Genomic DNA, 12,262 nt, shown 5'->3' with positions numbered 1-12,262 from the left:
CTTGATCAAAGTCTCACCAAAAGCGAAAAACTACTTCGAAGAACTACCCGAATACTGGTACAATTTCCACGTTACTTACTACTTACGACAATCCCGTCACAAAAAAGAATCCGGGTTAACGTTACATCGAAACTTTGGCGTTATAGTTTTCGCAGATAACTCTAAAATTCCAAAAAACTTCGAGGGAATCATTTACCTGACAAGTTTATCTCAAGGTGCATGGGATTTAATAGCGGGTTTAACTTTGACGATTTTATACTTGCCAAAATATCCGACCCAGAATTATGTCACGATCTGCGTCCGTATCGAAAGGGTTGCAAAACCGCCAAATCTGAACAATTTCGAATGCCGCCGCCAAATATTTAGGAACTCCCCCAGTTTCCCCGTTACTAGACGAACCGATTCCTTTTGGGGGGTTGAATTTCACATAACACAAATCGACTTGCACCTCACCCTCGTAAACATGTACATGCTAAACACTGCGCTTGCCTTGATCAACGCATCCTCCGCGCCTAGAAACGTTCCCGTTTTAAACGAAACGTTTTACCAAAAACTAGAAAAACAAGGATCCCTCAGAATCAGATATCCCGCATTTTACCCAAACGCGGACTCCGCAGAAGACCCTCCCGGCAATGGCCACAACGATTACATTCTCCTTGGAAGTAAAGACATTAACTTTTTGACTTGCTACTCTGTCCCTAAATTGACATTTAACCTTTACGCGGATCCATTTCCGACCTCAGTTTGGATCTTGTTGATCATTTCCATCACCACTTTTACCCTTCTATTGGACACTTATTCGGTAAGATGGCTAAAAATCCGGGGTAACAGTAATTTCCTATTTTTCATTGGTTCCTTTCTCGAAGAAACGTCTTCATTAGACCGGAAATTAGAAAAATCGGCCATTTTTCGTCTTGGAATTGGACCCTGGATTTTAGTAAGTATGATCTTAAGCACCGTTTACGTCGCACAAATTCTCAACAGTTTAAACTCTCCTCTACCAACGACACACATTTCCGAGTTTAAAACATTTGCCTGCTCGGGACACGATTTCGATAAGAAATTACTAAATCATACCGGGTATTATGAGCTGCTCTTTCGTCTCGCAAAATTCGCGACGAAATTCGCACTTTTGCAAAGGAGAAACAGAAGTATTTTGGAGCAAACCAATTGTTTCGCAGTTCTCTCCTCGCCAAGTGGAGATCCCAACGCGCGTGGTTTAATGACCTACTGGTGGACGAGAAAGTTAACCCAGTTGACCATCGTTGCCCACAAGAATGCCCTTGGGGAGGCATACTACAAATTAATGTCATCATTTATATCGATAAAGCAACGCTACTATCCGAAAAGTTTACACGGATGGGACAAAAAGGTCAAGATTACGCGACAGATTATTAATTCCGCGGTGGAGGAGGAGCTTGTTGCGTGTGGGAAGTCGGTCTATGTCGGAACGGGAAGTCATATCGCGGATTACAAGACATACCTGGAACAACAGTACCCTTTTAGAACTTTCTATACCGGAAGTGCCCCTATTTTTGCGGAGATGCGATGGTGGTCGTTTTCATGTTCGAAGGATTCCAAGATTTTGAAGTATTTTAGGCTTTTCATAGAATCTGGGATCCATCAGTGGTACGCGGCTTGGCAGGAGAGAGAGGGGCGAAAGGAGAAACTAGTCGTGTCGAAGGGTATAAAGAGAAAGGTTTTTGTATCGGGGACGTACTGGGAGTTGGTTAAACGGCTATATTTACAGACGAGTGTGCAAACTTTGTTTCAACTTTGTGCAGGATTTTTGGCAGTGGCTGGGGGAGTTTTTGTGTATGAAAGGTTTTGGAGGGTTGTGAGATATGGAGTGCCGGTAGCTTGGTTTAGGATGAAAAGGAAGGGCAGAAAGATTATAATGAGTATTACGAATATTATTGCTAAATTTCAGGGACAAAATTATCTATTGCAGTTAAAATTGTGTGTACAAAAGCGGCATACGGCCATTTCATGCAAGAAGTGTTATAACTCGGATAGACACAGATCCATGTCAAAAAGTCACCGCCGTGGATGGTATTCTACCGACGCAGCCAAAAAATCTCCACAATTGGTGCTCGACATTTAAATAGTTTTATTTTTCAGCAGTTTAATTATGCATGTAGGAAAAATCGGGCTATCATAGTTTATTATGCAAATACGTATATTAAATTCTCCTTGCGCATATGTGTGTACGTAGCTTGATGGTTTATAATTGTTATACACCCCGAAACTTACTAAATGCAAATCACAATTTAATAAATTAACTATCTATCCAGTTAAGTAGTTAAGGCAATAATTAAGTAGCTCAATTGATTTATTGCTACACATATTAACCTTTACCATTAAAGCGATTACCACCAATGAAGCTTTCAGGCAGGTCACCGTCACGTCACGTCCGCTTATTTCAACCACTCACTTCTTGCACAGTTTATGCTTTCATCAGCAGCGGACAAGTGCTTACGTCGTGTTGCTAGGCACGTCGTTCATAATTCATAAAACAATAGCAAAATTCCAATCTATACGCTACGAACGAAGAAACAAAATGTTTTCTGTCGTTACAATATTCTTACTAGCAATCGTCCCTTTAAGAATGGCCAACACTTCTGAAGTCAGATCGTCATATGGACAACCCTGCAATGAGACGACACCTTGCAAAGCTTCTCCTCATCTTGTGTGTTCCCACGAGACTAAAACGTGCTCCTGCTTCCTACCTGACGACATGCAGTTTGACTCTAATTATGACCGTTGCGTGAGACTCGTCAGAACTGAAGGATGCAGGTAAATAATTGAAGAAATGCACTCTTAGAAATCCGGTATTAAAATAATACCAAGCAATATTTATCAAAGTATGCAGCTATATTTTCACCACAGATCCGAAACCACGCATCCATCCTGCGTTGAAGGCGCTATCTGTGTTCAGCACGGCCGGTCACATTGTGAATGTCCCCGTACTCATTACGAACATCCGGAAACTAGAACCTGCGTCCCCGCTAAAGGTATTCAAAATACATGTTCGTCTCAAGTGGAGTGCGACCGGACTATGGGCTTGGCCTGTGTGGCGGGAACGTGCAACTGCTTCGCCCCAGACGACATGGAATTTGACAACAAAATTGGCGAATGTAGAATCAAACTTGGCCACAAGTGCATAGATCTTATCGAAAGTATTTTGCACGAGATACCAGTATTTGATGAGAAGGTTTGGAAAATTGTGCTTAAAGTCTACACCCTTAAAAGTAACATTACTCTTTTGAAAAGTAAATGCACTCTCAATTCTATTAAGTAAACTGCATCAATTCTGGAGTAGGGGTTCCAGTCCCGGGATTTTATTCCCGGGAAATCCCGGGATTTGAAGAACTGAAATCCCAGGATTTCGGGATTTTTCAATTTGTCATTCAGAAGAGAAATTGGTTATAATTTACAATTTTAATAGTAGTTTTATATAGTTTTCGGTTATATGATTGGTAAAAAAATTTTCGATGAGCATAACCAGTCAAAATTGATCCTGAACTCGAAAATTTACATTTTAAACAATATTGGTAGCCATATTTTTCGCACATTGATCTAAATTTTGTATTTAATTCACAAGTAAAATTTTTAATACAAGATGCAATGCAACTTAAAATTTTCTAACTTACATGTCAGATTTTAACTTTTTACTTGAGGTAACAAGAACACCTTATTTTCGGTATAATTATGGAATCTGAAATCAGTTATGCCCAAAAATACTAACACGTTAGAAGTGATTTCGAATTTTAGTCGATGATTTAAGCTTGAATGAAAGGCTTTTTGAAGGTAGTTCGTAGTTCGTATATTTGAGCTTGAAATTTTTGAAATTCCATGTCCAATTGTAGTTTGTGAATAATGGTGCGCAATTTAGGCCAAATAATACTGATAAACGTAAGTTTGTGCATTTCTGGTTAACATGCTGGCGAATCCTTTATTAATTATTTATGTTTTCTGGAATGAAATTACTTATCAAACTCTTTCTCCTCTTAAAGATAGAGGACGAAAATTGAGCTACCACAATACATCTAAATTGTACATTTACCATAGCAGGCAAAACAATATAATCGCTAATTTGTATTGCTATCCTATGTACATATTTTGTGTAGGCCAAAAAATAGCATACTTTATAATACTTATGCATGCACAAATCTCTAAAACACATTAGCAGGTATGTAAATAATAAGTATTATAAATATACTCACGGCCGGTACTTTTTAGAGCCATATACCTTTTTTCACACCAAAATTGACTAATTTAGAGTTATACGGTAATATCTGAATTTCGGGACAAAATCCCGGTTTTGTCACGGCTAAAACCGGGATTCCCGATTCCCGGGATTTAAAATAATCGTCCGGGATTGGGATCCCTATTCTGGAGTAAACTTTACTCTTTATCAAGTTAATGTAACGCTAAGGGATTTAGTACAGTTTACTTAAGTGCATTTACCTACTTTTTACAGGAGTAGAATTATTTTTAAATGTGCCATAATTCACCAGTTTACCTCACCTTTCGTACAGATCGATTCCACAAACAGTCGTCACAAAGTTGGAATGGAAATATTCGGCCGAAGTACGGCTTCTGATATCCGCTCCGCCTTCAGTACTTCGATTTGTGCCAGAGGATCCGGTTGTCATCCGGAAACCAACATCTGTACCGAATGCGGTTCACGTGAAGAATGTTTCTGCTCTGAGGACCAATACCTGAACGAAACGAGTGGTAGGTGCATCTGGCGAAAAGATCAAGGCGAATCGTGTTTCCGAGATCGAGAATGTCGCCAACTGATGATTTGTCGAGAAGGAATATGCTCCTGTAACGAGGAAGTTGCCCTGATTACTACCACAGATTACGGTCCACATTCATTCGGTGGTCACTGGGTTCACAAGGGAGATTGCGTCGGGAAAGTGAGCAGAGTTTAATGTTTTGGCGGGTTTAAATATAAAATTACAACTACGTATTTGAATATGACTGTTACGTGTTGTAAATTATTTGATTCTAAAAGGTTGGGAGTTACTGCCTTTCGAAAAGCGCCTACGATACGAGAATAACCCATCGGCTATTGTCCTACTGCCGAGAAGGTGCTATTTGTGGGGATAATCACAGGTGTGCATGTCCAAGAAATATGCCCCCAGTGAGGGGTGGACATTGTGGGAGGAACTATGACGAATGGTGCACATTGGAAGAACCCTGCCAAGACTATTTAATTTGCTCCAGGTTCAACCAGTTGTACAAAATTGGACAAAAATTATGTATGTACAATTCTCCATAATGATTTATTTTTGTAGTATCGAGCACTACCATTTAATGAAATGTCGCTGTCCCGGAACGAATTACCAGTTTCATGAAAACTCGAATTCTTCGGAGGGATGTCCAGGAATTTGTCGAAATCGGCATGTTGTAGGAAGGCGGTGTAACACATCAGACGGGGTGGACCCCTGTGTTAAGAATTCTCACTGTGTCATCCAGGTAAATAAGATAGTGTAGTTGCAGTGGCCGCGGAAGCCGTGGGACATCTGGGGACATTAACATTTTAGGATAAAGGACAGGGTGGTTTATACATATAATATGGGCCCATGTTTTAAGAAACATTGGGAACCCGTGAGAACATCGTTGCTCAGTCAATTTTCACGATTCCGCGGCCTCTGCTTTGTAGCAGATCAAACGGCGGGAACGAATTAAGGGTCACCTTTTCTTGTTTTGCAGGCTTCGGCAAACGGCACGACTGGGATTTGTGAATGCAAGCCAGGCTTCCTTGAAAATTCTGAGCACCACTGCGACATTGAACACGGGTTTCCTTGTGACTATGAGAATCGTACGGAACGATGTGACAAAGTGGCCGATTTGAAATGTCGGATTGTTCCAAAATGTGAAAATGGGAAGCAAAGCACAGAACTTGTTCAGGTTTGCAGTTGCCCCGAGCTGGAAGATATCTACGAACCTGTGACCCGCAAATGTCTCCCGCCAACCAGGGAAAATATTGCCAGGTGAGACTATAGTGTAAATAGTTATTAGGGGTACTCATAACAACCGATAAAATCGAAATTTGAAATTTTTCGAAATTTCGATCGACATTTGTTCCCTAATGTTTATGAGGATTTCCCACAGGTTATTCCCAAAATTCATACATTTTAAATTAGTTGCGAAATAGTAGCCTGAAGTTGTCGTGAGTGCACCTATTAGATAGTAGAGGTTTTTCGTATTTGTGATTGGAAACTTTAGCTTATATTTTAACTGGACTCTGAAAATATATTTATTTATTTTACGTATATTATTTTTGCTGTATTTATTCATAATTGGTTCAAAATTTATGCATGCAGATCTGTGATACGTGATACAAATTGCCACCAATCTAACGAGGACAATCTGGGATTCATCACGTGCAAAACAGGAGGATAACATTTTTACCAGATTATCTATAATGTACGCCTCTTGATGCGCTTAAATGCAGTAATGATTTAATAAATACATACTTCATAAATATAATATTTTTAGTAAATATTGGATTTCTAAGAGTGTGGTTAACTATCAGCAAAATAATCTCCTTTTTGAAAGAAGGTCGTCTCTCATTTACCGTTCCACTCATCCTTAACCATGCCAAAGTCGAATGTAAAAAAATATGAACAAATTCTCGCACAAGATACATCCATCCATGTGTCCCTGTGGAGGCGTTACTCTAAACAGATACCAATTTACGACCCATCCGGTTCTGAGAATGCCGATATGACCAAAGCATGCATTTCCCTGTCAGAAGGATACATACATACATATTCTGTTCGGCGTACATATGTATGCACCCAACACCTCTCCGTTTCTATTAATACGTACAAAAACAAATTAAAGTTACTTAAGATGAGCAAGAGGCCAATCTCATATACAATTTCTACACTTTTTGCACATTGGGTGCTGTAGCTAATATCATTTTCTTTGTCCACATACCTCACCCACCTATTGGCCAGGTTTAAGCGAAACCATGGATTTTGCATGTGCAAAATAAAACAGGCCAAACCATGATGGAACGTGATCCCAGCTCATGCAACATATGCACATATTCTGAGCTAAGTTTTCAGTTTGGCAACTTGTATGTAAATGGTTAGCACTTACATATCTAAATATTTCGTGTAAAACTACCTACACAATCATCAAATTGGCGACATTCAAACGTCTAATCAAGTGCAACAATTTAATTTCAAGTAATGGGTGAGTAATAATTAGTATTCTGTACTTTTAAGTTTCGTAGTAATTAATTTAGTGTTTAAAAATTATCGTTTGTTAGCTTTCACATGTTTTCGCTTTTGTAAAAATGTCATGTACAAATGATAAATATATTATTTAACAACCTCAATTAGGCATTCGTGAGTCTGACCTTGACCAACTCAGTACATATTATCTCATTTGTATGTACAGATTTCTTCATTTTTTAGACCGAGATACATGGCGACGCTTAAACTTTATGGGATCCCTTCTTCCCAACAAATGTTTGATCTTACTCCTCTTAATATGCACTTTTGGAATGGTGACATCCATCCAAGAGTTCAATTTAAGCAGCGCAGAGCACAGGGACATCTTGAAATGGCTGACTGAATCGGTAATACAAAATGTGCAAAGATATTAACACTTTGGTAAAATTTTATTGTAAAATGTATGCAACTTCTTTCTGCTTATCATGTACCATCGGTGATTAAAGAAAATTATGCTCAAGTTTTGTTGGCACTTATTTTAAACCGAAGGAGACGTTCATAAATTATGTAAGGCAAAAATCTCCATGGCGAATTTCCATACCCCCATTCCCCCCCCTTTAAAATGTGTCAAATAGGTACGGCATCATGGGAGCCTTAAACCACCCATCCCCCTCTCGTGCCACATAATTTATGAACGCCCCTAAACTGCTAAATGAAAACTCTCTCTCTCTCTCTCTAGTCCCTCTGCGGAAAATATGAGACGCTTTGTAAGAAATCGTATGGTTCTCAATATTGCTGCGGGAGTAGTACCGACTACACTTGTTGCCTTAATGAGGACACCTGCTGTCCAAGTTATACCAGATGTTGTGGTCAGTATTGCTGTCAGTATGGACACGAGTGCCGCATAGACGGCTGTTACGGCACAAAGAGGACGATCAACTACGGAAATTTCGCGATTGGATTGGGGATATCCGCGCTTCTGGGGATATGCGGATGTGTTGCGAAATCTGGATCCTCCGACAGGGAACAGAATCCGCAAATGTCTAGTGGTGCGAGACCAGCCGAGCCTCAGGAGGAGAATGATGAAGTCGCCGTGTAATCTATGGAAATATAACTATTTATGAAATTTAATTCAGAAGATTTATTGAGTATTTTACTGAGTAAGGAATGTTTATATGAATAACCAATTTGGAATGCATATTTTTATTCAGGAATTGTAAATGCGATACAGATTTGATACATTAATTAACAATGGAAATATTTAAATTTTAAAAATAAGTATCACATAAATTAAAGTTAAAATTCAAACAAATGTTTACTCTGGCTAAGTACCTCTTATTTCCAGGGTATGTAAAAGTCATTTGAATTTTTTGCAGAATTATGTGATTGAGGAATTAAAATTAAGAACATTTTTCAATGCTTTATGTAATAATGTGCTTAATTATAATGCCTCGACCATAGCCTCGCGTTTAAATTATTACTATATATACTTAACTAATACTAAACACTTGCATTTATGTAACTTACAAATTACGGCTTTACTTGTATTGCCTTCGTCGCATTTCAACCTTAGAAAATTCAAAATTCAAAATAAACTTATGACTTGATAAAAATACTTACTTGCTATTTTTGAGTGTAATTATTTAGAGCTTAAATTCCAAGGTTAAACAAATATATGTATATGTATGTACCTACATAAATAATTTCATATGCATAACTCTATTAATTCAATTTTGGATTACATCGATAGCTTGGACATATGGAAGTGTTGGATTACATACTTAAAATATTTCACACTAACCCACTAAATTTTTTGGGCACGAATTTTACAAATCTTTATCCTATACTAATAGATAATATATTTTTATTTCTAACGAATATCTACATAATTTTTATGACCCTGCCCACCTACTTTATTTATAGGCACTCATAATTGATCATTTCATTTCGGTTTTTTTATTCACTATTTTCAGTACTTTTTCGTACTTTCCGTAGTTCCGTACTTCTCGATCTCCATAAGTTTAAAAGTGGGAACCATTAACTTGACTTACCATGTCCAAATCGGACGTGGAAAACACCATCGTGCCGATCACTTTATACGTCGACTTTTCCGTATCATAATAATCTCCTACTTTATAAAATGGTTCAATTTCTACCATTTCACCCCCCTCGAATTTATTCACATTCAAAACTCTACCCGACTTGTGAGAAAAGTATAACGCCCACGTTCTAACTTTCTCCTTCTCAATTCTTAATTTTGGGTAGCATTCCCCCACTTGGAGAAGAATGTTTAATTCATACAAATTAATGTGGTGCGTTTGAGCGTACATTTTCGGGATTAATGCGCCCGGAACACGTGCCCCTACCTCCAGAAATGTGATCTCACCAGACTCCGGATTTCGAAAAACTTCACAATGAAACAAACCTCGGGTTCCTCCCAAGGTGTGAACCGCTTTGACACAAAAGTCTATAATTTTCTGTGCGACAGAGGAATCGACATGATTCGTACTACCGATGCAGTCGTGCCGACTATCAAAACCCATAAATGATTGGAAGTAAAGGGCACAGTCGGAAAATATGGGAAATTTTTGGTTACTCGAAATCGCAAGGTCACAATGATACAGCTCCCCTGATAAAAACTCTTCCGCTTCGTGGTTAAGGGCGGGGTCCAAATTTGCATAAATGTCTACAAACTCAACATAACTGTTTACCTTGTAAACACCAAAACTGCCTCCGGAATTGATAGGCTTGACAATAAATGGGGATCCGAGATGACTCTCTATTAAATTGTACAAGACTGAAGGGTCTTGCGAAGCTGTGGGTAATTTCATAAATTCGGGGACCTTAACATTTCCCTGGACAAGGGCTTTCTTCATGACGACTTTATCCCTAAATTTTAAACTTTCCTCCGGCCATGACCCGGTCGGAAGGGAGAACGTCTGTCGTAATTCGGCCGCAAGGCAGACATTGCCCTCGTCGGAGGAAACAATGAAAATATCTTCATGAGAACAGAGGCCTCTATTGCAAGTCTGCATTTTTCGTAATCAAATCCGTTTATGTAACCGATCGAAACGCCGGGTGAGACACCGATGCATTTTGTAAACTGTGTTCCGAAGTTATCTTTAAATTCAGTAAAATTTTTCTCGTCCAAGGCAATGACAAAATGTCCGGGTAATAATTGTGACAATTTGTCACTATTGAACGAAGAACTTGCAAATACAAATATTAATTTTGGCGAAGTTAGTCTCTTAATTCCTTTAACTAAACTGGCTCTGTGATCGGTATTTCGTAAAATTGACCCGTGATCTCCAGGAATTGGCTCTATCACAAGAGATGAACAGAATGAATTCCATCCAGTGTAATGCTCTAATTTTGAAGCCTCCGGTAGAAATTGTACAATTTTCATCTGACCAAAGTCACCCGGATGTACCAATCTGTATGACAATATTGCATTCAATTCTAAAATTGCAGCTTTTTTGTATTTTTGTTGTAAGGACTCGCTCAAAGTTTCGTACAACTGTTTCTCCGGTTCGTTTATAATTTCGCAAATATCGTCAGGAACAACGTAGTCAGGTATCGTGTCAAACCACGTAGGGAAGGAGGTGTCAAACATGAAAATTTGTTTAACCGACTTTCCTAATGCGTTGAGTTGTCGTGACATTTCAAACGCAACGAGCCCCCCGAATGACCACCCGCCAAGAATATAGGGAGGTTCGATGTGACATAGTGAAAGCAATGTTTTCACATATCTGGCTGCCATATCTTCAACTGTCTCGTCCAGGTCAGAATCCTGAAATAGATTGTAATACTCAAGAGCAATTATGGGCTGGTCTTGACCTAGGTCACTGGAAAGTGTCGAATATGCGAATGCCGAATCTCTGCCAGGGTGAACCAAAATTATCGGTCGTTTTGATCCCATCCTATTAAAAGTTATGAAATCACTCCGCGGGGATTCCCCGTTTTGAGAACTGGACGCATTATCCAATAACCATTTAGCTTGTTGGGTAATAGTTTGGTATTGATAGACCCAGGCGACATTAATATAAAGATTGAAAGTTTCATTTATCATTAGCGCCAATTTCAGTGCGTCCAAGGAACTACCACCGGTCTGGAAAAAGTCAGTATTCAGGGGCAGCATGGTTCCCAATACTTTTTGCCACAGGGACATTAACACATTCTCGAATTCATTAAAAGGCGTGACTCTGAGGTCGCCCAAATCATTGAGAGCACCGTGCTCGAGATAAATGGCTTCTAGCGATTTGCTATCCAGTTTTCCGTTATCAGTTAAAGGCCACGTTGGTAGAATTATTATACGACTGGGTAACATATATTTCGGAAGTTGTGTTGATATAAAGGTTAGAATAGAATTGGACAACGCTGTATGGTCAGTGTTGATTTTAACATTTGAGGGTTCTTTGGACAACAATTGCCGCTGGGATACTCGTCCCCCGAATAAAGCATGAAGTGGAGTTGAGCCATCATCAAGTTGAATGTTACTCATGTTTCCCATCGGGCAAAAACCATAACCATGCTTGATCCCTACAAGCATTATCTTATGGGCCCAAAATCCACTTCGAAGCCTTGCATATTTTAAATCACATGGGATATTTCCCGATGAAACATGAAATACTAATCCAATAGAGGACTCTCCAATGATTGATGCCGCTTCTAAGGGTGCTTCATTTAGTTCTATTTTACTGAAAATTGCATCGTCAGAAATTCGGTCTGTTTCCGAATTATAAAATGTTTGCCAAGATTCTATATATTTCGACCCGTTCGTCTTCACAAAATATTGAATTTTAGTTGGTTTCAAAAGTTTTTGGAGATTTTGTCCGCTAAAGCCCCATTCTAAAGTAACTAGCACTTCATGATTTGGAGGTAAATTTAGACATTCCTTATAAGTAGAAGTATCCTCGGAGAAATCTATTCCATCCCAAGTGAAACAATGCTTCCCTGATTGGGACTGGGATAATGCTCCTAGCAGATATCCAGCATTAAGCCACATCAAAATTTCCGAAAAAGATCCGTACACAGGCTCTAGCGCTGAGTAGTTTCCCACCAGG

The 12,262-nt window shown here is 39.0% G+C and overlaps 3 protein-coding genes across 3 annotated transcripts; 2 read left to right on the top strand and 1 right to left on the bottom strand.

Moving 5' to 3' along the window:
- The first annotated feature begins 2,470 nt into the window (after nt 1-2,470).
- LOC110842227 (cell death abnormality protein 1) lies at nt 2,471-6,504 on the top strand. Its single transcript, XM_035849358.1, has 7 exons — nt 2,471-2,796; nt 2,890-3,214; nt 4,542-4,925; nt 5,024-5,235; nt 5,307-5,487; nt 5,725-6,005; nt 6,339-6,504. Exons 1-7 carry the CDS (start codon nt 2,561-2,563, stop codon nt 6,415-6,417), a joined length of 1,698 nt encoding a protein of 565 aa, XP_035705251.1. The 5' UTR covers nt 2,471-2,560; the 3' UTR covers nt 6,418-6,504.
- Nucleotides 6,505-6,935: 431 nt separating this feature from the next.
- Nucleotides 6,936-10,076, top strand: LOC118432921. Its single transcript, XM_022087938.2, has 3 exons — nt 6,936-7,218; nt 7,443-7,606; nt 7,939-10,076. The coding sequence occupies exons 1-3, from the start codon at nt 7,215-7,217 to the stop codon at nt 8,296-8,298; spliced, it is 528 nt and encodes a 175-aa protein (XP_021943630.1). The 5' UTR covers nt 6,936-7,214; the 3' UTR covers nt 8,299-10,076.
- LOC118434077 lies at nt 10,077-12,227 on the bottom strand. Its single transcript, XM_035846826.1, has one exon. It carries the CDS (start codon nt 12,202-12,204, stop codon nt 10,096-10,098), a length of 2,109 nt encoding a protein of 702 aa, XP_035702719.1. The 5' UTR covers nt 12,205-12,227; the 3' UTR covers nt 10,077-10,095.
- Nucleotides 12,228-12,262: the final 35 nt, after the last annotated feature.

This window comes from Folsomia candida, unplaced genomic scaffold, assembly GCF_002217175.1.
Source record: "Folsomia candida strain VU population unplaced genomic scaffold, ASM221717v1 Fcan01_Sc001, whole genome shotgun sequence".
Classification (NCBI taxonomy): Eukaryota; Metazoa; Arthropoda; class Collembola; order Entomobryomorpha; family Isotomidae; genus Folsomia; species Folsomia candida.
This window is presented reverse-complemented; position numbering and strand designations above follow the sequence as displayed.

Bases quoted from the DNA above. Each gene is read 5' to 3' on its own strand.
- LOC110842227 (XM_035849358.1), top strand. From the start codon at position 2,561: ATGTTTTCTGTCGTTACAATATTCTTACTAGCAATCGTCCCTTTAAGA. The intron at 2,797-2,889 runs GTAAATAATTGA...TTTTCACCACAG, and splicing joins GTCAGAACTGAAGGATGCAG to ATCCGAAACCACGCATCCAT. The intron at 5,488-5,724 runs GTAAATAAGATA...CTTGTTTTGCAG, and splicing joins ATTCTCACTGTGTCATCCAG to GCTTCGGCAAACGGCACGAC.
- LOC118432921 (XM_022087938.2), top strand. The intron at 7,607-7,938 runs GTAATACAAAAT...CTCTCTCTCTAG, and splicing joins TGAAATGGCTGACTGAATCG to TCCCTCTGCGGAAAATATGA.
- LOC118434077 (XM_035846826.1), bottom strand. From the start codon at position 12,204: ATGTGGCTTAATGCTGGATATCTGCTAGGAGCATTATCCCAGTCCCAA.